The 22,787-nt window shown below is 37.7% G+C and overlaps 3 protein-coding genes and 4 pseudogenes across 7 annotated transcripts; 3 read left to right on the forward strand and 4 right to left on the reverse strand.

Moving 5' to 3' along the window:
- Window positions 1-258: 258 nt before the first annotated feature.
- On the reverse strand, window positions 259-3,406 carry LOC103335745 (polyphenol oxidase, chloroplastic-like; annotated as a pseudogene). Its single transcript, XR_016127999.1, has 5 exons — window positions 2,929-3,406; window positions 2,572-2,744; window positions 1,322-2,047; window positions 1,160-1,284; window positions 259-1,119 (listed from the first exon to the last, which is right to left on the reverse strand). The product of XR_016127999.1 is annotated as a polyphenol oxidase, chloroplastic-like (transcript).
- A 2,097-nt stretch (window positions 3,407-5,503) lies between these two features.
- On the forward strand, window positions 5,504-6,742 carry LOC148916307 (laccase-11-like). Its single transcript, XM_089055102.1, has 5 exons — window positions 5,504-5,614; window positions 5,699-5,838; window positions 5,948-6,192; window positions 6,288-6,511; window positions 6,638-6,742. The coding sequence occupies exons 1-5, from the start codon at window positions 5,504-5,506 to the stop codon at window positions 6,740-6,742; spliced, it is 825 nt and encodes a 274-aa protein (XP_088911228.1).
- Window positions 5,953-8,015, forward strand: LOC103335746 (laccase-11-like). Its single transcript, XM_008238777.3, has 4 exons — window positions 5,953-6,192; window positions 6,288-6,416; window positions 6,638-7,563; window positions 7,691-8,015. Exons 3-4 carry the CDS (start codon window positions 6,864-6,866, stop codon window positions 7,819-7,821), a joined length of 831 nt encoding a protein of 276 aa, XP_008236999.3. The 5' UTR covers window positions 5,953-6,192; window positions 6,288-6,416; window positions 6,638-6,863; the 3' UTR covers window positions 7,822-8,015.
- A 172-nt stretch (window positions 8,016-8,187) lies between these two features.
- LOC103335664 (syntaxin-112 pseudogene) lies at window positions 8,188-9,296 on the reverse strand (annotated as a pseudogene).
- A 1,676-nt stretch (window positions 9,297-10,972) lies between these two features.
- Window positions 10,973-14,545, reverse strand: LOC103335665 (uncharacterized; annotated as a pseudogene). Its single transcript, XR_016128133.1, has 8 exons — window positions 14,530-14,545; window positions 14,110-14,251; window positions 13,467-13,517; window positions 13,298-13,380; window positions 13,148-13,202; window positions 12,988-13,066; window positions 11,993-12,109; window positions 10,973-11,839 (listed from the first exon to the last, which is right to left on the reverse strand). The product of XR_016128133.1 is annotated as an uncharacterized LOC103335665 (transcript).
- A 295-nt stretch (window positions 14,546-14,840) lies between these two features.
- On the forward strand, window positions 14,841-17,268 carry LOC103335748 (laccase-11-like; annotated as a pseudogene). The gene is made up of 5 exons (XR_016127907.1): window positions 14,841-15,239; window positions 15,317-15,561; window positions 15,657-15,785; window positions 16,017-16,932; window positions 17,068-17,268. The product of XR_016127907.1 is annotated as a laccase-11-like (transcript).
- Window positions 17,269-17,556: 288 nt separating this feature from the next.
- On the reverse strand, window positions 17,557-20,458 carry LOC148916308 (small ribosomal subunit protein uS14m-like). Of its 2 annotated transcripts, XR_016127906.1 has the most exons (3): window positions 20,013-20,458; window positions 18,443-18,671; window positions 17,557-18,013 (listed from the first exon to the last, which is right to left on the reverse strand). XR_016127906.1 is itself a non-coding variant. In XM_089054508.1 (2 exons), exon 1 carries the CDS (start codon window positions 20,333-20,335, stop codon window positions 20,024-20,026), a length of 312 nt encoding a protein of 103 aa, XP_088910634.1. In that variant the 5' UTR covers window positions 20,336-20,447; the 3' UTR covers window positions 17,557-18,013; window positions 20,013-20,023. The 2 variants fall into 2 exon arrangements, 1 of the variants encoding a protein (XP_088910634.1); XM_089054508.1 differs by lacking the exon at window positions 18,443-18,671 and having other exon boundaries at window positions 20,013-20,447.
- Window positions 20,459-22,787: the final 2,329 nt, after the last annotated feature.

Genomic DNA, 22,787 nt, shown 5'->3' on the forward strand with positions numbered 1-22,787 from the left:
GTATGCTAAAACGATGATTTTAGATATAAAAAAAATTTCATTTTTGAAAAAAGCCAAATAACTAAGTTTTTGGATTCCTTTAAATCTAAAAATAAATAAGGGCATTATGTTCTTTTAAAATTTTTCTATCTCCTTTTGCTTTTTCCAAAATGTCCCTAGTTTTCATTATGTTCTCAACATCTAGTTTTTCAATAAGGATGCTCTGACTGTCTCCATACTCCAGTAGCTATGGTAGTAGGTTTTTTATTTTATTTTATTTATTGAGATCTTTGTTCCATTACAATTTATTTGTTCATGCACTCAGCTATCTCATTTTTGAAGTTGAAATCCACAAACAAAGCATCAGTATTTATCTCATATATTCAATCTGCAGTTCATCAATTATTGTGTAAGTGCAAGATTTAGTCCTTGGTATCAATGTCACCCAAATGCTCTCATGGCTATCTGCCTCAAATCTTCTAGTACTTCTGAGATCCCTAACTTGAGATTGGTTTTTCGATTAGCATCCCTCTTGCCGTGAGGTATGTGAACAAAGGTTCCTGCAAATTCACTGAAACCTTGGGCTAACTATACTCTCATCCACTAAATTTATATACACATCAAATTTAACATACTCATCACTTTGGACATCAATTCCATGAACAACCAAGACCTCTTCCTCCTCTTCTTTCTCTTGCTTTCTTCTATTGTATTTCGAACCTGTGCACCTTCACTGTTATGGAGCTGTCAAGATTTCGACCACTCGATCCAAACTCTGCTGATAATATGCGCTCACGCGGTGGATTGCTAATGTGGTTTTGTTTTCTCTTAGTTTCAGAGCTTGCTTGTCCATTTTGGATGGAATATAAGGCTTTGGACGCATATTCAGCCTCCTCATGGAAGATAAACAGACCGAAGCTTCGTGGTATTGAGAACATCACGAACATAAATTCTCACAAGCTGAGAATTCTCATCATAGAAGTAGAAAGAAGAGTTGAGCCAATCAGGATCCATATTGTGCAAGTCAAATTTGTGAACCCCCCCTCCAAACCTCCCAAAGACGGTCTATATTTGCGTGGTGTGCGTAGAGCGTAGGGTCCCGAGCTGCTGAGTAGAATGCTCCCATGTCTTCCCTTTTATTTGACTTGACAAACGACCTCAAAATGCCAAAATCCATCATACGTCAAATTGCTGCCAACCCATTTATGCATTGTGTTGTGAGGGGCACGCTCTACCGTGCCTGGTCCATCACAAACACCTCCCTCACCTGCCTTATAGGGGCATCCCATGGTCCATCACAAACACCTCCCCCACCCGCCTTATAGGGGCTCCCATGAACAGCTTTGCACCGGATACAACCTGCTTATACATCAATGCCAGGTTCAAATGAATCTGCTTCCTCAGAGGTTCAATATCATTGTCTTCAAGGAAGTTCAAATCGCAAACTTTTGGTGGAAAGTGCGAAAAATCATGCTGATCATCGGAAACAAGGCTCATTCATGTACCACCCAGGAAGTGTCATTGCATCAGGGGAGTTCCCAATTCCAAAATGGCAGAGCAAATGCGTCATCCCCAATGAGGCATCCGACTATTCGTTCGTGGAAATGGAGCATCATGCCGGTGCCAAGGGAAGAAAAACCAATGTCCTATGGATATCAATAGAAAGATTGGAATGCGGCTGGTCATAAGCACCGGTGCAATAGAGACAATGTATATTGGCTTGACGACTAAAACTCCGAGGGTCACTGTCTGGCAAGGACTTCATGATGGCTAAGGCCCTTTTGTACTTAGCAATATAATCATCATCAACATGATGGGCAGGCCTTCAAACTCGCAAAGGAGTCAAAGGATCCGGGAATTGAAAATCAATGATGACCTCTTCTCCTCCACTTTCTGGAGGGCAGCAATGGACAAGGAGATCAGGCCTACCATAAGATGAGTGGCAACTAGATAAGTTGGGAAACTCACAGACAGCTCCTGAATCTGATCTCCATTGACCTTGTAGTTTCCAGAAGGATATATTGAGTCATCTCCTTCTAATATGCCTAAGATTTTGTCCACAAATTCCCTGCAAACATTAGAGGCCATAAGTGATATTGCCAATGCCAGAGACTGATGATCAGAACAGTGCTTTGTTTAATTACATGATGGAACATAGATTAAATTAGATTAATGACATTTTACTCCCTTCAGGTTTGAGGGCATTATTAACATGGGCCACGAGGTTTTAATTTAATCAATTTGCACCCTAATGTTTAAAATTCGACCAATTTACACCCTCCATGTTAGTACTATTAGTTTGACTGTTTGATGATCTTCAATTAAATTAACCATGGACTTTGTCATTGATGTTACAAATAAAGCTACCATTTGTTCTATTTGACCAAACTAGGTTGTACAGCTGCAAACAGCTACTACAGAAAGAATCAAAGAAACAAAATCCCTCAAAACAGGCTACACACAGAGGTTTCCTGAATTCCTATGTTTTTATTGTCTAGGCTCCATTTCAGTGGTTATAAATGAACAACTAATGGTGATTATCAAAGGGCTAGAATCCAAATAGTAAAAGCAGATTGCAAATGCATACCATACCATGATTTATTAGGATTCTGCAGGATTAGAAGAGTCAAAGGCACTACAGCAAAGATGAATATCAAGGTTATAGCAAAACCCCATTTCTTTGCTTCCATGGCTTGCCAAGTTCCCAAACAGCTACACAAATTTGCCACAAGCTAGCAAATCTAACACTGCCCCTCTCTCTCAACCTGCATCCAGAAATGAGTTATAGCAAAGATAAATGCAGACTTCTGCAATAAACTAATATTGAAAAACCTTATATCATAAAAAATACCCAACTGTTAATGTGCACTGTCTCTACGCATATGATGAATGACTGAGTGCATAAACAAATGAATTGTAATGGAACAAAGAGACCAGCAGCCTTCTCACCTTCACGAGTCTCCTCTTGACATGTCTTTGCTCCCAGTCCTGACTTGCTGATACTTCTACAGAAAACAAGAGGCCTTGGAAATGAAAATGCTACAAAGATTATATTATTATGGCACATTGTGTATCGGCTCTTTAATAGAGGTGAGATTTACTTGTGTTTGTAGGACCCTACCTTTAATAAAGAGTTAACACAGTGTAATACAATAATATGATTTCTCTAATACTTAGCGGCTGAAAAATAAAACCATGCCAGTTGCATTCTTTAATTTCTTTGAGGCATTTTATCGAGCACGTTACCCACAGGGACGGTCCTATGACTTGTACAACCTGGGCTAAGCCCAATGAGTTTTATTTATTTATTTCTTATAGTTAGTGTTAGTGTTATCCCATTTATAGCAAAAATATTAATTTGAACCATTGGATATTACCTCTAGTTCATTTTTGATTTTCTTATGAATTTTCTTTTCTCTTAATTCATTTTTGCTCATCATGGTAGACCTTAGTTGGCATTGTTGGAATAAAATAAACCTTTTAAACATATATATATATATACACACACACACACACATACACATATGCAGGCACGTACCTACTAACATGCTAACTTGGCAAAGCCCAGGCACTTGTTTTTTTCTAGTAAATTAATATTCTAGAGATAAATAAAATATTATTAATTAATCCCATTAGGACTAAGCTAACCAGTTAAATAAAATATTATTAACTAATCATATTAGGGCTAGGCTGGCCAACAAATATAAAAAGAACAAAATTAGCGATTACATATAGATTGATTTGTTTGGTGGATACACGTATTTATTAAAAATCGACTTTCTCTTTGTGACTATCGATAGATGAAACTTGAAGCAACTTATATAAGTGTTATTTGAGGGGTAAGACTCATTATGCTCCCATGTATTTTTTTGTTAAATGAAATTTACCAAAAGTTTTCATAGGTTTATATGTAAGGTAAATTTAGCTAAATGCATGGGCAATTCCAAGTGTTAACGTGGATCTTAATTAAGGAAAATATGAATCCACACCACGAATGATTACACATACTTACTTTAGTGTGCATAGCAAAAATCCAAAAATACTAAATGCATGCGTGGCTTAATTTATGTCACACCACATGTATACTTACTTTAGTGTTAGGGCCCAATTTCTAAAGTTTTCCTATAAAAACAAAAAAAACTAAACTAAAAATAGTTAAGTCACATTTCCATCCAAAAAAAAAAAAAAAAAAAGCCACGTGGTGTTTATTTATGGAGAAATTTTTATATGTTAGGATACATGTGACTGGTATACCATCTAATAAATATAGGACATATGTAATTATTATCTAACTTACTGCATTTCTTTTTATAACATGTGACTGCATTGCAAATATTTCATATGTCTTATCTATTGGATGGTACACGTGGTGTACAAACACTAAAAATTACTCCTATTTATGGGGCCCATTGGCCTAAGTGACTTAAAAACCTATATCTCAATCAAATGGAAAGCAAAGTAAGATTATAGCCTTAAGGCCTCATCTAAGGGTCATATATAAGGCATTCACTATAGAATTCTTGCAACGGAATTTAGTCTAATAGAAAAATAACCGGTAATAAAAAATAAAAAAAGGAAAATAGTATAGCCTCAAGATCATCCAAGAAGAAGATAGTGAAAATCAATTGACCAAACCAAGATATTTTTCGATTTACACCTACAGGCACCTAATCAAATTGAACAAATGAAAGTTACTCTAGCTTTTGGTGATCAATACCATTTTTAGATGGCATTGCAAAGCTTTTGTCCTCAATAAGCAGTGACTACCAGATATTGACTAAACAATTGGACCCAAAGCTTAGAAACAAAGTTTTTCTTGTTTTCCCTTACCATATCATTAAAGAATTTTGAATTTTAAATAGATAAATGAAAGTTTTTGCTCATAAGATTTCATTTTTCTAATGACCAAGATTGACAATTTAGCAACATAATGTGCTAAGGCTGCTTCACGACAGAAAATAAGCTATTCAAATAGAGATTATACTATTTGAAATGAAATGAAACCTTCATTTCATAGTCTTTCTAACAAAACTCTAAACACTAAATGCTAAATCCTGTTTTAAACAAACAAATCCAGGATGCGATGTCAACAACAGTACGCCAAAAAGAAAAGAAAAAAAGGCCCAACGTGATATGTGAACAGAAAAAAACGCTTGATGCCAACCATTTTCCTTGAAGGTGAAGTTGAGAGATCCATATCTAGGCTTCAAGTAGCTCTCTTGCTTATGCTTGTATTTTCCTGAACAATAAAAAAATACAAGATTAAGTTCTTCAGCTACTCTGTTTGCCTCTTCAAGTTGGCTTTACACTAAAAGTCCCCATCTGTATTTTGCTTCAAAGCTTTCATGTACAACCTCTACAGCCTCTACCTAATGTTGACAACACCAACTCCATCTAACATAAACAAACTGATGGTTTATTTTAGATTTTGGGCACAGCCATATAAAACCATTAGAACCTGACTTGCTACCATGTCTCATCCCTACAAACTTGCCATTGTATAGAAACGATTCGGTCACGAAAAATGGCAAAAACCAACAGCTTCTGCTGGGGTTCTTCTGCACTTCTCTTCTTATGCTTAGTTGGGTTCTTTTCCACTCCGGCTAAAGCCGCTTTGAAGACATACCAATTCGATGTGAGCATTTCAAAATGGCAGACTTAAATTGCATGCATTTTATATATCTGGTTATTATTTATCTGTTTCAAAAATTGTTTTCAGGTTCAAGTGAAGAATGTGAGCAGGTTGTGCCATTCTAAGCCAATTGTTACAGTAAATGGGATGTTCCCTGGACCTACAGTTTATGCTAGAGAAGGAGATACACTTCTTGTCAATGTTACCAACCATGCACAATACAATATGTCAATTCACTTGGTTAGAAATTTATATTTGAATTCATATGATTATGCAAGCATAAAACTAAAATGAACATTAGGGTTTATTAAAGTCACATTTTGATTGAACTTTCAGGCATGGATTAAAGCAATATAGAAATGGGTGGGCAGATGGGCCTGCCTATATCACACAATGTCCTATCAAGACAGGACATAGTTACACCTACAATATCACTATAACAGGGCAAAGAGGAACCCTATGGTGGCATGCACATATTTTCTGGCTAAGAGCCACTGTGTATGGAGCAATTGTCATCTTGCCTAAACAAGGGACTGGTTTTCCATTTCTTCAGCCATACAAGGAGGCTAATATTGTCTTAGGTGAGTTGGTGCAACTATAAGATTTCTAACAATATACATAATTTTTTTAGAGTTTATGCAGAAAATAATTGTATGGTTTCTTGTGAATGGTGTAGGAGAATGGTGGAATAACGACGTCGAAGAGGTTGTTAAACAAGGAAACAAACTGGGATTGCCACCAAATATGTCAGATGCACACACCATCAATGGGAAGCCAGGGCCTCTCTTTCCATGTTCTGAAAAACGTAAGCCACTGCCTTCTGTAGAAAAGTTATTGCCTACAATGAGTTTATACAATGCACATGGTGGACGTACAACTAGTTATTGTGAGAGCTACGTTGTATATACTCATTGTATGCGAGAAATTTTCCCATGTTCTGAGACCACTTTTGTTTTATGGCACTGCCATTTGGACATGAAATTTGAGACTTTGCATTCTCATCCTTTCTTGTTTTTGCTATCTCAGATACCTATGCATTGGAGGTTGAACAGGGAAAGACGTACCTGCTACGAATCATCAATGCTGCACTCAATGATGAGCTATTCTTTGCCATTGCTGGTCACAACTTGACAGTGGTAGAAATTGATGCAGTCTACACCAAACCATTCACATCTCAAGCAATACTAATAGCACCAGGCCAGACCACGAATGTTCTCGTTCAAGCCAATCCCAAGCGCCCGGAAGATATTTCATGGCAGCTAGGCCATTCATGGACGCACCGGTTTCCATTGACAACAAGACTGCCACTGGAATACTGCAGTACAAAGGCATCCCAAATAGTGTGCAGCCAGTTCTTCCCCAACTTCCGGCACTCAATGACACAGCTTTTGCATTGAGCTTCAATGCGAAGCTAAGAAGTTTAAACACAGCACAGTTCCCGGCCAGTGTACCTCTTAAAGTTGATCGACATCTCTTTTACACGATCGGGTTGGGAATTAACCAATGCACCACTTGCCTCAATGGAACACAGCTCACTGCTTCTTTAAACAATATCACATTTGTGATGCCCCAAATTGGGCTGCTTCAAGCTCATTATTTCAACACCAAGGGGGTATTTACCACAGATTTCCCAGACCGCCCTCCAACACCTTTCAATTACACTGGTGCACCACTCAATGCCAACCTTGGCACTAAAATAGGCACCCGGCTTAGCAAACTTGACTTCAATTCAACAGTTGAGTTGGTGCTACAAGACACCAATCTTCTCACAGTGGAGTCCCATCCTTTCCACCTTCATGGTTACAATTTCTTTGTTGTTGGGACCGGAGTTGGGAACTTCGACCCCAAAAACGACCCAGCAAAGTATAACTTAGTGGATCCTCCCGAAAGAAACACAATTGGAGTTCCTACCGGTGGTTGGGTTGCCATAAGGTTCAGGGCTGATAATCCAGGTAAACACATCAAACTAACCAAATAGCATGCTACATTAAACTTCAAAGTTACTAATTAAGAAGAATAATCTCTCTTTTTTTTATAGATATTTCACTAATATTTTGAACGGTATTTGATCATCTTTAGGTGTCTGGTTCATGCACTGTCATTTGGAGCTCCATACCAGCTGGGGTTTGAAGACTGCGTTCGTGGTGGAAAATGGGAAAGACTCAGATCACTCTATCTTGCCTCCACCTACAGACCTTCCACCTTGTTAGTTCCTCGAACCGCAGTGGAGTACTTCTTGAGGAACACAAACCATTGTTTGTTTTGAGCCTTATTGGCTGATAATTGCTTGCAAACAATCCTGCAAAATGCAGGAGTTGTGAAAGCAAAATTCTTGTTTAAGACCCAATAAAAAGGTGCAATGTGTATCGGATTCTTCTAAATGCTAATTTAAACCCTTTTTCATGCAACAAATTTCTGGGATGACATTGGCCCCAAATTTTTAGGTTTAATCTACCAGAGCTCAAAAAGACCTGCATTAAACATATCTGAGGAATAATTCTAACAAGCTGAAGCTCTGATAACAAAAGAGCAAAATAGTTCTGCATTTTAGATGACAAATGTTATGAAAGCAACCATTGATTCCGCCAGCCAGTATAGTCAACTCCAGTATATTATTCACAGACCAACAACTCCATTGCAGCACAACAATAACAGCCACATCCAGGATGAACTTTGATCTCTACGATTTCAAGAAGCTAAGATAGAAATCAGGCATAACCAGCAACACAATCAACACCAAAGCCCCAATCCAACAAGCCCATCTTCCTCTTCTCTGCTTCATCAGCTGAGCAGAATAAAGAGCATTGGTTCCGCCATGGATGTAAGCTCCAGCATCAGCCACATTCTGTTCAATATCATCCATTTGTTCCCCTTGCTTTACAACCATCACTGCGATGTCCAGGAAAACTTGATGGAGTTCTGTCAAGCTTCTCTGCAAGTCCTTCAAGGCCTCATGCCTTTCCAGATTCTCCATTGCCAGCTCAGCCTTCTCCTCAAAAACTTTGACTTTCCCATTTACTTTCCAAAATCATCTATCAATCACTTCCTCACTTGCTTCCTCTCCTGTGGCATTATAATACCTCCTCTCGAGACCTTCTTTGTGCACTTGAACGATCTGTTCTCTCAAGGACTGAAAATCATTCGTCATATCTCTCAGCTTAATTCTCAAACCAGTTGTCACCCAAATCCTCATTCGATCAACAGGGCTGCCTTCTTTGTAACTGATATACATTTCGATTAGCCACATTAGAGCGGTCAAGCGACTCCAATCTTGCTTTGATGCCTTTTGCTTTCCTCAGAATAGCTACCATGTCAGCCCTCAAGAACTTTAGCAGTGTGAGTAAACTTGGTTTCTTCATTCGGGTCCTGAAGATCAAGAAGAAGGTTTGTGAGGTTCTGTTCCATATCAGCCTTGATTGCGGTCATTTGTTTGAAAAATTGGGTGAGGTTCTGTTCATCAGCAGGGCCATGTTTGCCCATTTCGAGGTCGGGTTCCGATTCAAGGTCTTTCATGGGCTGTTTCTTGAGGTCCAAGTAACTGAGGAATGACTTAGTCATTAGATCATTCATCTTTGAGGCAATAACCAAATACCCACCTGAAAGAAACCTTCAGTTGCTTAAAAGCATTCAGCTTTACAACTGTATGGAAAAACAAAAACAGAAAAAGGAGAAGAAGGAAAAAACGAAAAACGAAAAAGAAAAAAGAAAACCCTGACTCTGAGAATTTTGGCGACTGAAGATTCAGGATCGACGAAATAACAATAATAGGAAAAGCAATAACTTGACGTAAATTGACATGACAAAACCAATCTCCTTTTATTCAATTCAATTTGGTTTCTTTACAAAAATTTAAAATTTAAAATTAAAATAATAAAGTACCAAAACTGCTCAGGCCAATCAAATTTTCTTTCAAATTAAAACAAAATAAGAAAAAGACAAAAAAGAGTTTCCATGTTTCATCTGGAATTATATTTCCTTACGCAGGAAGGAAAACTAAAGAAACCCTAAACCGGACGCTCCCTATAAATACAATTCAGATTACGCTCAAACAACGTCACTTGATTTCTCTTTCTCTTCTCTTCTTAATTAGCAGCACCAAGCAAGCAAGCAATGGCACATTATCAGAATGTGCCGTTAGGTTTCCATTTCCACCCCACTGATAAAGAGATTGTGGGTTCCTTTCTCCACACCTTGTTGGTCGACAGAAATCCTTTGATGCCGCCGTACAGCAACTTCATCCGTGCCTGCAATCTCTTCGGCAACAAGTTAGAGCCTTCAGAGATTTGGAACAAGTACGGAGGGCCTCAACTTGTTGATCAAGACTTGTATTTCCTTTCCGGGCTCAAGAAGTTAAGCCCAAAGCGCATGGATCGTAGCATTGGCCACGGCGGTACCTGGAGTGAAACTGAATCCTTCAAACTTATTGAGTACGACAATGGAAACCCGAACCCCATTGGCCGAAAACGAAAATTCCGCTATGAGAATAAAGGGTCCGAGGAGCACACATGGTGGTTACTGGATGAATATAGTCTTTTTGTTGGTCCCAAGAATGACTACAATGATCGTAGTTACGATTTCGATTTCGTGATTTGCCGGATGAGGAAGAATGATAGGGCCTCGAGTAAGGAAATAAATTTAAAGCGTTCATCACAAGATCAAGTACAAAAGAAGAGGAGCACGAACAAAAAGATGAAAAAAGATCATCAAATGGGATCAACGGAAGAATCATCATCACATGTACAACAAGGCTACTCTTCTAGTATGACTGGTGGTGAACTTGTGGTCTCTTGTGATGATGTTGATTCGATTGATCTGACATTCTTCGAGAACAATCCTATCTTCAACATTGAACAAATACTTTGTGAAACCAAAGTGGAGGATGCTTGCAGCCCAAGTAACTCTGAGAATGTCGACAGCAGCTACTCTAAATGGACTGAATCATATATGGAAGAGCTCATGGCTTGTATCTAAGATATTAACTCTACAAGTGATAGCTGTAGATGAATATAGTTGTACCACGATTTTGATCGGCTTTAGTTTCTCTTCTTAGTAGATACAAAGTTTCTTTATTTGTCTTTGTTTTTGTTTAGATAAAAGTACCTGAAATGCGATATACAATAAGCATCATTTTGAAGTTATGAAGGGATAAGGCTTAACCCAGAAAATCTAAACTTAAAAGCAAGAAACCAAACTGAACAAGCCAAACCAAGTCTGTCCAAATCTATCTTAATACTTTTTTTTTTTTTTTGGGTATAAACGACCTATATCTTGAAACTGAGTTTTGTTTCGAAAATATTGCTTAAACATTACTAGTAGAAATCTCTACGAGTATAAAAGCCTAAGTTTGAGGTCAGGTGGAAATTGAACAAATAAATAGTTTTTCAACCAAAATGCCAGAGTAAATTTCATGCTTACAAATATATCCAGCAACTGCTTTTACTCCTCTCTTGTGAGACTTATCATGCAATTTTACAAAATCAACATAAAATTATGTTTGGAACCATTTTCTAAGCTTTCTGGAACCTTGCTTTACACCATCAGTTCGGACGGTGCTCTGTTGCGAGTACTTGGATCTATATTGTTCAATCAGCATGTCGAGTTTATCTGTAACATCCTGCCCTAATGGGCCCTTATTCTTCTTTGACTTCTTTCTCCTCGTCACGTCAATCCACACCAACCCCACCCCTTTCTTTCTCTCTCTCTCTACCTCTTTCTGCTCCTGCAGCTTCCTCTTATTAGGTTGCACATTCACATTTGTCTTTCTCAAAGGTTTTGACTTTTGCCCATCAATGGCCACGGGTTTCACCTTCGGATGATCTTCCACCACCAGCCTTCCTGCCATCTCGATGATTCTTTGGTTCACGTTTTGAGCCTTCCGCCTTCTCTGTTGTTGAGTGTCCTGATACCTTTGATGAGATCTTTTTTTCCTTTCCAAATGGACCATTTTTCTGCCTCTTAGAACCTCTGTCTTTCGGTGGCAGCTCCATCACTAAACTTATTTTCGACTTCATCTTCTTTATTTGGTACCGAGTCATCCAATTTTCGAGTTTTTGGACTTCTTGCTTGGATGAGTATCTGATCTATTTGAGCCTTCATTTTGATGCACGTTTTCCCGATTACGATGATCTGCATGCTGCTGTGTTTTTATCTTAGCATTTCGTATATTCAATTTTTTAACATTCTCAAGTGCAAACTCCACAATTGGGCGATGCTCAGGACCAAAAGTTTCTGCAAGTTACATCACCTTAAATTATAATATATGGAGTTAATGCATTTGAATATACTTATATTTCCAACATAATAAGACTGAAATTGAGACTGCAGTTTAGAGTCAGCGTCATATGTCAATATGGATATTACACTTTCGAGGAATTAAGTTACCAGGATTGTTGTTCCAAACTCTCAGGGCCACAAGTGCATGCTGATGCTCTGTAAACTCAATGAAAGCAGCTCCACAAGAGAAATTTTTTGCAACAAGCTTTCCTTTCTTCACATCCTCTGCATGAACAATATCAATTACAAATAAGAGACTGACTAACCTGTTGGATCACAGGTTTTTGTTTTGTAGCTCGTGAGGTTGCAACATCAATACAAAGTATTTTTAGTTCTTTTGCAGTCATGGACTTCAACAAATTTTTTATAAATATTCTTGTCTTCGAGACATGAAAATTTGGAGATTGAAGCTTCATAATTTTGTTCCTCTCCTTCCTGCATGGTTTTAGAAATTCACGAAAATATGTTGCAAAGGAATGTGAAACATGAAGTAGCAGCAAAATAATCAGCATTTGAATACCGAAGCAGCACCAATGTTTAGCTGACATATGTTAAAACCTACAAAGTCTGATATTGCTTTTTCTTGTAAAATTTTAAAATATTTGCCTAAAGCTTGTGGTAAAACAAAGATGAGAACCATAAAAAAGGAAAAAGTCTACAAGCATATTTTTTTAAAAAAATTTCTAAGAGAAGTAGTTGAACTAAAATGCAAAAGCACGTTACAGGGACCAAAAATTGAAGGATTAAATTACAAATGATTGTATTAATTGAAAAGAGCTTTTGTCCATATAAAATCATGTACGAATTGTATCTTGCTACGGTATCCCATGGAGAGGGTATGCATGTGCAATATCTAGGGAAACAAAGAAATCAATAAACTTACATTTGGCGTTTCAACATATCGCTAGCCGAAACCCCTTCTGCAGCTGGAGTTTCCCTCAAGAACAAGACCTTCCTCTTAATGTTTTGAGGAAAGAAAATAACAACCATTCAAGATAATCCATTACAGTAAGACAAAAGCTTGCTAAATGAGAATAGAGTTACAATAATGCCACAAGTACCATCTTCTGAAGCAAGAAGAGGATTTTTAACAGTAACACTACCGTATATCTGCTTTGAAAGAGCCCAGTCAACAGCTATGGGTCTTTTATGAAGCATTTGTCCATTGAACTTTTGTATTGCCTGAGAAAGAAAAAGAAAAATGTTAATGAACGCAGGGCTTCATTATGTACTCCAAAAGTAAAGCACAAATCACAAATGTACATTTTCTGCATCCTGTTTGTGTGTGAATTGGACAAATGCAAAACCTTTAGGTAACCTGCGAACGAGGAATAAAAAATTAAAATAAGAATGAAGAACAGAAAATATATTTCCATTAAGAGAGAAAAACAACAATGGACAATGACAATATACCCTGTATCAGAATTGTGTGGTATAATTGCATCCAAGACAAACCCTGCTGATGAAAATATCTCTTTTATTTCATTATCTTTGGCCTGCATTTACGTAAGCAAACTAGTTTAATTTAAGCTCTCCCCCAAGGAAAAAGAATGTCATATGGCAATACAATGAGAAAAAAAACCTTGAAAGGAATATCTCTAACAATGAGCTTCCACTTCCAAGTCTTGGCGCCCTGGCCCAGAAAACAACCGAGCTGTTTAGAAGCAAATATAATAACACCACCACCACCACCAATAACATAAATGACAACAATAAGCAAATATAATAACTCCATCACTGCAAATAACATCAATGACAACAATAACATGACTAACAACCGATAATGCTAAACATCCATGCTGGTTCTTTTTAATTATGAGTAGGCAGGTGCCAGGAATTTTTACCTATATGGTAAAAAAGATAAACAAAAAATAAATTCCTGACTTTACCTCTTACAAAATCTCAATGCTGGTTTTTTCCTTGCATGCAAAGTAAGAGCATGTCAACATCAGTATTCTGCATACATTTTTTGTTTATGGTCCCTGTACTGCCCAACAGATACTGCTAAAACCTATAATATCTGTGCCTCGTAATTGTTTTTATCTATCTGACTGAACTATATCCAAGAACAAATAGAGCTCAACTTGAAATTGTAACAAAAAATCCCAAATCCAAAATTACTTAGAAACAATGGAACTCCTTAAATTGGTTCAAATAAGGAATGCATAAGCTAGAGCAATTCAACAACTTCCGAATTTGTAGTAAGCTGTACACAATTGATTTACCTCCCCACCCAGCTGGCGTGCCCAAACAATTCCGCCTTCAATCTCTTTTTGGTGTAATGTTGCAACAGAAGCATGTGCTGATTTAACACTGTGGTGCAAAGTACAGATGAAGCATCCATTTTGCATCCATCTTGCATCAGACCTGAAGAGGCACAACAGATATGATTGATTCACCATCCCAAACTGAATAAAATTTCTAGGAATGGCTAATATTATTCTCCATAACAATGATTTCAAGTGACAATAGAAAAAGAAAAAATCTGACAAAGGAAAACAATTTTCAATTTTCAACTCAACATATTAAACCAACCAACCTCATTTACTTATGAAAAGTAAATAACCTGCACTTAAGGTTGACTGGGTAGAAGCCAGAACAAAAGAAAAAAAGGCCCAAAGTTTATATGTGAACAGAGAACATACGCTTGATGCCAACCATTTTCCTTGAAGGTAAAGTTGAGAGATCAATATTTAGGCTTCAAGTAGCTCTCTTGCTTATACTTGTATTTTCCTAAACAATAAAAAACACAAGATTAAGTTCTTCAGCTACGCTGTTTGCCTCTTCAAGTTGGCTTTACACTAAAAGTCCCCATCTGTATTTTGCTTCAGAAGCTTTCATGTACAGCCTCTACCTAATGTTGACAACACCAACTCCATCTAACATAAACAAACTGATGGTTTATTTTAGATTTTGGGCACAGCCATATAAAACCATTAGAACCTGACTTGCTACCATGTCTCATCCCTACAAACTTGCCATTGTATAGAAATAATTCGGTCACGAAAAATGGCAAAAACCAACAGTTTCTGCTGGGGTTCTTCTGCACTTCTCTTCTTAAGCTTAGTTGGGTTCTTTTCCACTCCGGCAAAAGCCGCTTTGAAGACATACCGATTCGATGTGAGCAACTCAAAATGGCAGACATAAATTGCATGCATTTTATATCTGGTTATTATTTTTATCTGTTCCAAAAATTATTTTCAGGTTCAAGTGAAGAATGTGAGCAGGTTGTGCCATTCTAAGCCAATTGTTACAGTAAATGGGATGTTCCCTGGACCTACAGTTTATGCTAGAGAAGGAGATCACTTCTTGTCAATGTTACCAACCATGCACAATACAATATGTCAATTCATTGGTAGGAAATTTATATTTGAAATCATATGATTATGCAAGCATAAAACTTTAATGTCACATTTTGATTGAATTTTGCAGGCATGGATTAAAGCAATATAGAAATGGGTGGGCAGATGGGCCTGCCTATATCACACAATTTCCTATCAAGACAGGACATAGTTACACCTACAATATCACTATAACAGGGCAAAGAGGAACCCTATGGTGGCATGCACATATTTTCTGGCTAAGAGCCACTGTGTATGGAGCAATTGTCATCTTGCCTAAACAAGGGACTGGTTTTCCATTTCTTCAGCCATACAAGGAGGCTAATATTGTCTTAGGTGAGTTGGTGCAACTATAAGATTTGTAACAATATACATAATTTTTTTAGAGTTTATGCACAAAATGATTGTATTGTTTCTTGTGAATGGTGTAGGAGAATGGTGGAATAACGACGTCGAAGAGGTTGTTAAACAAGGAAACAAACTGGGATTGCCACCAAATATGTCAGATGCACACACCATCAATGGGAAGCCAGGGCCTCTCTTTCCATGTTCTGAAAAACGTAAGCCACTGCCTTCTGTAGAAAAGTTCTTGCCTACAATGAGTTTATACAATGCACATGGTGGACGTGCAACTAGTTATTGTGAGAGCTACGTTGTATATACTCATTGTATGCGAGAACTTTTCCCATCTATGACACTAGATGTTCTGAGACCACTTTTGTTTTACGGCAATGCCATTTGGACATGAAAAGTGAGACTTTGCATTCTCATCCTTGTTTTTGCTATCTCAGATACCTATGCATTGGAGGTTGAACAGGGAAAGACATACCTGCTACAAATCATCAGTGCTGCACTCAATGATGAGCTATTCTTTGCCATTGCTGGTCACAACTTGACAGTGGTAGAAATTGATGCAGTCTACACCAAACCATTCACATCTCAAGCAATACTAATAGCGCCAGGCCAGACCACGAATGTTCTTGTTCAAGCCAACCAAGCACCTGGCAGATATTTCATGGCAGCTAGGCCATTCATGGATGCACCTGTTTCCGTTGACAACAAAACTGCCACTGGAATACTGCAGTACAAAGGCATCCCAAATACTGTGCAGCAAGTTCTTCCCCAACTTCCGGCACTCAATAACACAGATTTTGCATTGAGCTTCAATGCGAAGCTAAGAAGTTTAAACACAGCACAGTTCCCGGCCAGTGTACCTCTTAAAGTTGATCGACATCCCTTTTACAAAATTGCGTTGGGAATTAACCAATGCACCACTTGCCTCAATGGAGCACAGCTCACTGCTTCTTTAAACAATATCACATTTGTGATGCCCCAAATTGGGCTGCTTCAAGCTCATTATTTCAACACCAAGGGAGTATTTACCACAGATTTCCCAGACTGGCCTCCAACACCTTGCAATTACACTGGTGCACCACTCACTGCCAACCTTGGCACTAAACTAGGGACCCGGCTTAGCAAACTTGCCTTCAGTTCAACAGTTAAGTTGGTGCTACAAGACACCAATCTTCTCACACTGGAGTCTCATCCCTTCCACCTTCATGGTCTTTGTTGTTAGGACCGGAGTTGGGAACTGCAACCCTAAAAAGGACACGGCAAAGTATAAGCTGGTGGATCCTCCCGAAAGAAACACAATCGGAGTTCCTACTGGTGGTTGGGTTGCCATAAGGTTCAGGGCTGATAATCCAGGTAAACACATCAAACTAACCAAATAGCATGCTATATTATACTTCTAAGTTACTAATTAAGCAAGAATAATATCTCTTTTTTTTTTTTTTTTTATATATTTCACTAATATTTTGAATGGTATTTGATCATCTTTAGGTGTCTGGTTCATGCACTGTCATTTGGAGCTCCATACCAGCTGGGGTTTGAAGACTGCATTCGTGGTGGAAAGTGGGAAAGACTCAGATCACTCTATCTTGCTCCTGCCTACAGACCTTCCACCTTGTTAGTCCCTCGAACCGCAGTGAAGTACTTCTTGAGGAACACAAACCATTGTTTGTTTTGAGCCTTTTGGCTGACAATTTCTTGCAAACACTGCTACAAAATGCAGGAGTAGTGCAAGCAAAATTCTTGTTTAAGACCCAATAAAAAGGGTGTAATGTGTATTGAATTCTTTTAAATGCTAATTTAAACCCCGTTTCTTGCAACAAATTTCTGGGATGACATTGGCCCCAAGTTTTTAGGTTTAATCTACCAGAGATTAAAAAGACCTGCATTAAACATATCTGAGGAATTTCTTTCGAAATTCAAACTCGGAAAGTTGTGAGTGAGAGATATCAGTCTTTATGGAAGAGTAACCCATATGAATAATTCTAACAAGCTGAAGCTCTGATAACAAAAAAGTAAAATAGTTCAGATCACACGTAGGGCCTAAGCCATACATATCAGGCTTCAAAATTCAAAGCATTCAAAAAAGAGAATCACTGTTCACAAAAATCCAAACTTAGGAAGAAAGAGATGGGGAAAGATGAAGAGATATAATCAAACATATTAAACCTATAAAGGAAACAAAAATCACCAAAATGCATTCTACATGACAAATGTAATGAAAGTAATGGTCCAATCCATCTGCCATTATAGTCAACAATCACAGCCAAATTCAAGATGAACTTTGATCTCAAAAATTTCAACAAGCTAAGGTGGAAATCAGGCTTGATTGCAGTCACTTCTTAGAAAAATGTGTGAGGTTCTTTTGAGGTCCAGTTTGGATTCAAGGTCTATCGTGGCCTGTTTTGATAGCCGAGAAGAAATTTGCTTGAGTTCCCTGAAAACGGTAATAATTCAACGTTATAAGACCTTATATACTGTATAATATATACTGACAATATATATGAAGCATTAAAAATCAACAGAACTGAGCTCAGGAATATGTCTTTGCATTCTTAACCAGACTCATGCACTCACAAATCTGGCCCAAGAAAAATAAGGTCAAATATTCAAAATGTTCCTTTCAAACACCTAGAGACCTAACTATATGGCAAGGGTGGCTATATGGCGATGAATACCATTTTTAGATGGCATTGCAAGCTTTTGTCCTCAGTAAGCAGTATAACAACCAGATATTGAATAAGCACTTGGTCCCAAAGCTTAGAAGCAAGGTTCTTCTAGTTTTGCTAACTATATTATTAAGGATTTTAGATTTTTAAATAGACAAATTAAACTTTTACATCCGTCGTGTAAAAATGGTACGTACCTCTCTAGGAAAAACCCTTTTGCTTGTTATGTCCGTCTTACACTGGGTTATGTGGGAGCCATCGTTTATTTATTTATTTTATTAATTGGGGAGGGAGGATTTGAATTTGAGACATCAGCCAACATTGGGAAGAAAAGTACCACTATATCAAGAGCTAGTTGGTATGTGGTAGCCATCTTTTATAGTGGATTTCACTTGTGTTCTGAGTGCTCCCAAAACATCTTATTGCCTATGTTCAAACGAAGGTAGAGAACAGTGTCAAACTAGTTCACATTTAAATTAAAAGCTTTCAAATACTATATAAAAAAATTAAAGCTTTCAAATTTTGACCAAGTACTTTAATTTTCTAAAAATCAACAGGAGAGTGCGATCTTGGGAACTATTCTGACATATGGAAGAGAAATACCACTTGACTTAATATGTCGAAATTCCAACAAGGGCAACAATCCAATTTCACATATATTTTACATTTATGTTGCCTATTAGGTTAAAGATTTCATCTAACCAATGATCTAGACTGAGAGTCTAGCAACACAACAAATGTTTGTTAGATTGTCTGGCAAAATAGATTTAAATCATTCAAACTGAGATTAAAATTTCCATTTGATTATATATCTAATAAGCACTGAACATCTTGTTTTATAAAGGCATTTATACATACTGCATAGAAGCTCAAAAAAAGGGCAAAGTGGATATGTCAACAAGAAACACACACTGGATGCCAACCATTTTCCTCGACTCTGAAGCTGAGAGAGCCAAATGTTTCACGTACCTCTCTCTTGCTTGCTTAAACCCTCATTTCTCTAAACAATAAAAAATACAAGATGACGATCTTCTGCTACTCTGCTTCCCTCATTTCTTTAAACAACAACAAAATTTCAGTATGTTGCTTCCAAACTTTCAAATGAAACCTCTACAGTTTCTACCCAATGTTGACAACAACATCTCCATCTCACAAACTGATGCCAAATTTGTTTTATATTTTACCCACAGCCCCATAAAACCATTAGACCTTGACCTGCTATCATGTCTTATCCCTACAAAAACTTGCCATTGTGTATGAACATTAAAGTCACGAAAAATGGCAAAAACCAACAATTTCTGCTGGGGTTCTGCATTTCTATTCTTATGTTAAGCGGGGTTCTTACAACCATAGAAAGACGCATAAACAAATTCGCCAAAATCCCCATCTTCACTAAGTTCATCCATCCACTTTGTAGAAAAACAAAAGCTGAAAACTGTAATATGCAACTCAGCCCCATGAGACCAAAAAGAAAAAGAAAAATAGGTTCAACATGCAAGTCATAGGGTGTCATAGTAATCCATTAAAAATGGTACAATGGATATCAGTCAAATTTGTCATACTTATTTAGAGCAAACTAGTAGAATACTTAAATTCAAACAACTGGCCAAAAAACGAAACACAGAGAAGGAGATACATTTATTTTGGATGCTATATGCTTATACCCTTATCTATACGCTACAAGCAAAACACCATTTCGATTTATTAAAAACCCATTTCCGGAAGTAGAAAAATTGCAAACAATAACATGAGAACTTCGAAACGCACCGGTTCGGTGGCTACCAAGATGCTTTCTTGATGCCATTGAGCATGCCTTTAGATGCCAGAGTACGGAAGACAATACGGGACATACGGAAGGTCTCGTAGACGGCGCGTGCGCGACCGGAGAAGATGCAGCGGTTCCTGACGCGCGTGAAGGAGCTGTTTCTGGGCAGCTTAGAGAGCTTGAAGCGGTTCTCCTCGCGCAGATCGCTGGGAAGGCTCGGGTCCTTGCAGAGGGCTTTGTACAGATTTCGTCTCAGCTCGTATTTCGCCGCCAGCAACCGCCGATGGTGGTCTCGGATATTCGCATTTTCCTCAGAAACTGACATTTCTTCCGCTGAGGGTGGAAGCGCGCACTCTGAATTTTTATGTTTTTTTTTTTTCTGGTCCTAGGGTTTATTATGAATTCTTTTGTAAAACAGGAAATAAAAAATAAAAGGGTGAACTGCTGAATTGTCCCTTGAGCTTATGCATAACTTTCAATTTACCCCATAACTATGTTTTTAGTAAATTAAAGACTCAAATTAAATTTTATTATAAATGTTCCCCCCACCATCAAAATTCCCACATTTCATCCAATAATCCGTCCATTTAAGGGTTATTTTGGTCATTTCCAAGTGGTTTTAATTACCCAGGGTTAAATAGGTCAGTTCTCACACTTCTCATCTCGCTCAATTTGGTAGGGTTGGAAAAGGACGGAATTGAGGGCTGGAAAGGGACAAAATCGAGGGAATCTGAAATCTTTTTCATAAAGCATCTTTTGGCTCTGTTGATTCGACACAACATGAGTCTGGATGTGTTGCCTCTGCAAGTGCGGAACAGAGGGCCTCCTCTCAAGTATAGTAAGTAATCGCTTTTCCCAATTTGAAATTGTTTAAGCTCGTGTGGTCCTTCGTTTGTCGATTCTTTTGACATTTTGTGGTGTTGTTTGATATGCTTTTTTTTAAATATGAAATACATGTGGTCCCAAGCATTTGTGTTGTTTTGTCTACATAATTGTCAGTGGATCTTAGTCAATTTCAAGTTTAGAATGGTAGATGGGCAGTAAAGATAAGTTGGTGTGATAAATAAATTTTTTTTTTTTTTAGGTGATCCTGATTTTTTTCTCCCTATAAATTCACTATGAAGGTTATATTTCAGAGGGAAAATATGTTCGAGGGTAAGGTTATATAGACAGACAATTGTAACGCTAACCACCTGTCAATACTTGACCTGTATGATGTTGCTATGTTTTTATAATACGACCATCAAAAAATACAATACTGCTACTGGAACAAAAGAAAGTGGTTTGTTCCAATTGAAGTAGATGCCCATGTAGTTGAGTTTGTGGAGTACACAGTTTGTGGAGTACACACTACCTCTAGAGTTCAACCTTACATCTCTCCTATAAGCCTCAACCACATTTTCCAGAGAGCCAGCATCTGCATCTACTCCACAGTTCATCGAAGTAGAAGTTGAAACTGAAACTGATGTTGGTGAGTTGGGGAACCAGTTTGTAGAAGTGGATGTTGATTTCGATGATGATGGTGATGATGAGGCAGATAATGAGGCAGATAAATTTGAAGATGATGAAGCACATGAATTTGCATATGAATTTCAATCCACCCTTCTGAACGGGTCTTTTGGCTCTTTCTAACCCTTACAAAATGGCAAGCATCCATCCTTTTATAACCCTTACAAATGTCAACTACCCATCCCTTTCTATAGCTGCCCATTGGTGCCTTTATCTTCATTCAAAATCAACCACATAATAACCCTAAGCATGCACAACGACACCTAAAACCACAGGGTTTTCAGCCTCGAATTCCCTTTCTTTTTTTATGCTTCCAACTTGTTAATTCTTCTCAACAATCTTAGAATTATTTGCTTCGATCTATTGCACAACAACAATTCTGCAAAGACAACGTTTTAAAACGGTACAAAATGAGAAGTGAGGTTCACTAGGTAATTCAATCCACATAGATTGACCATAATAACCCTCAAAAGAAAGTTAATGTGAGTCAAATGGATAGATTAATGGATGAAATGTGGGAATTTTGACGATGGGGAGAACATTGATAATAAAATTTAATTCAAGCCCTTAATTTACTTTTAAAAAAAGTCAGGGGGTAAAATGATAGTTATGTACAGGTTCAAGAGGTAATTTGGTAGTTTACCCAAAATAAAAACATCAAAGTTGAGCTTTAAATAGCCAGGTGTCTGTTTGTAATGGCCCACTAAGTGACTTAAAACACCATTTCATCAAATAAAAGAAAGCAAAAGTTTATTTTTTAGTCCATGTAGTTTGTATGTTTTACCACTTTGGTCTCTGTAGTTTCTACTTTGTCAAATTTATCCCTGTGGTTTCAATTTTGAGCAATTCAAGGACACATTTCAATTTCTCTCAAATTCCTCCAAATTCCTTTAAGTTTTGACCATGTGCTCCTCACATGGAGGGGTATTTCAATTCACTTGAGCCCATGTAATGATGTAACAGTAAAATACAAGTTGAAGCTTTTCCAATTCACTTTAGGCGCAATTTTAGGATTCTGGGTCTTGGAAAAATTTACGTCTCTGGGTTAAAATTTGGGTAAACTAGGATGAATTTGGCTCTCATGAACCAAAATACCCCTTCTACGTGAGGGGCACGTGGTCAAAACTTAACGGAATTAGGAGTAATAGAGAAATGAAAGTTTTACATCCATCGAGTGGTACCTTTCTAGGAGAAACTCTTTTGCTTGTTTGGTCCATCTTTCACTAGATTATGTGAGAGCCATCGTTTATTTATCTATTTTATCAATC

The sequence above is a fragment of the Prunus mume genome, linkage group LG6 (genome assembly GCF_029339155.1).
Source record: "Prunus mume cultivar Tortuosa linkage group LG6, ASM2933915v1, whole genome shotgun sequence".
Classification (NCBI taxonomy): Eukaryota; Viridiplantae; Streptophyta; class Magnoliopsida; order Rosales; family Rosaceae; genus Prunus; species Prunus mume.

What these genes read in the sequence shown, in the direction of transcription:
- LOC103335746 (XM_008238777.3), top strand. Translation starts at nt 6,864, where the DNA reads ATGGCAGCTAGGCCATTCATGGACGCACCGGTTTCCATTGACAACAAG. An exon ending in GTTCAGGGCTGATAATCCAG is followed by an intron (nt 7,564 to 7,690) that starts GTAAACACATCA and finishes GATCATCTTTAG; the next exon opens with GTGTCTGGTTCATGCACTGT.
- LOC148916308 (XM_089054508.1), bottom strand. Translation starts at nt 20,335, where the DNA reads ATGTCAGTTTCTGAGGAAAATGCGAATATCCGAGACCACCATCGGCGG.
- LOC148916307 (XM_089055102.1), top strand. Translation starts at nt 5,504, where the DNA reads ATGGCAAAAACCAACAGCTTCTGCTGGGGTTCTTCTGCACTTCTCTTC. An exon ending in TGAAGACATACCAATTCGAT is followed by an intron (nt 5,615 to 5,698) that starts GTGAGCATTTCA and finishes AATTGTTTTCAG; the next exon opens with GTTCAAGTGAAGAATGTGAG. An exon ending in GTTATTGTGAGAGCTACGTT is followed by an intron (nt 6,512 to 6,637) that starts GTATATACTCAT and finishes TTGCTATCTCAG; the next exon opens with ATACCTATGCATTGGAGGTT.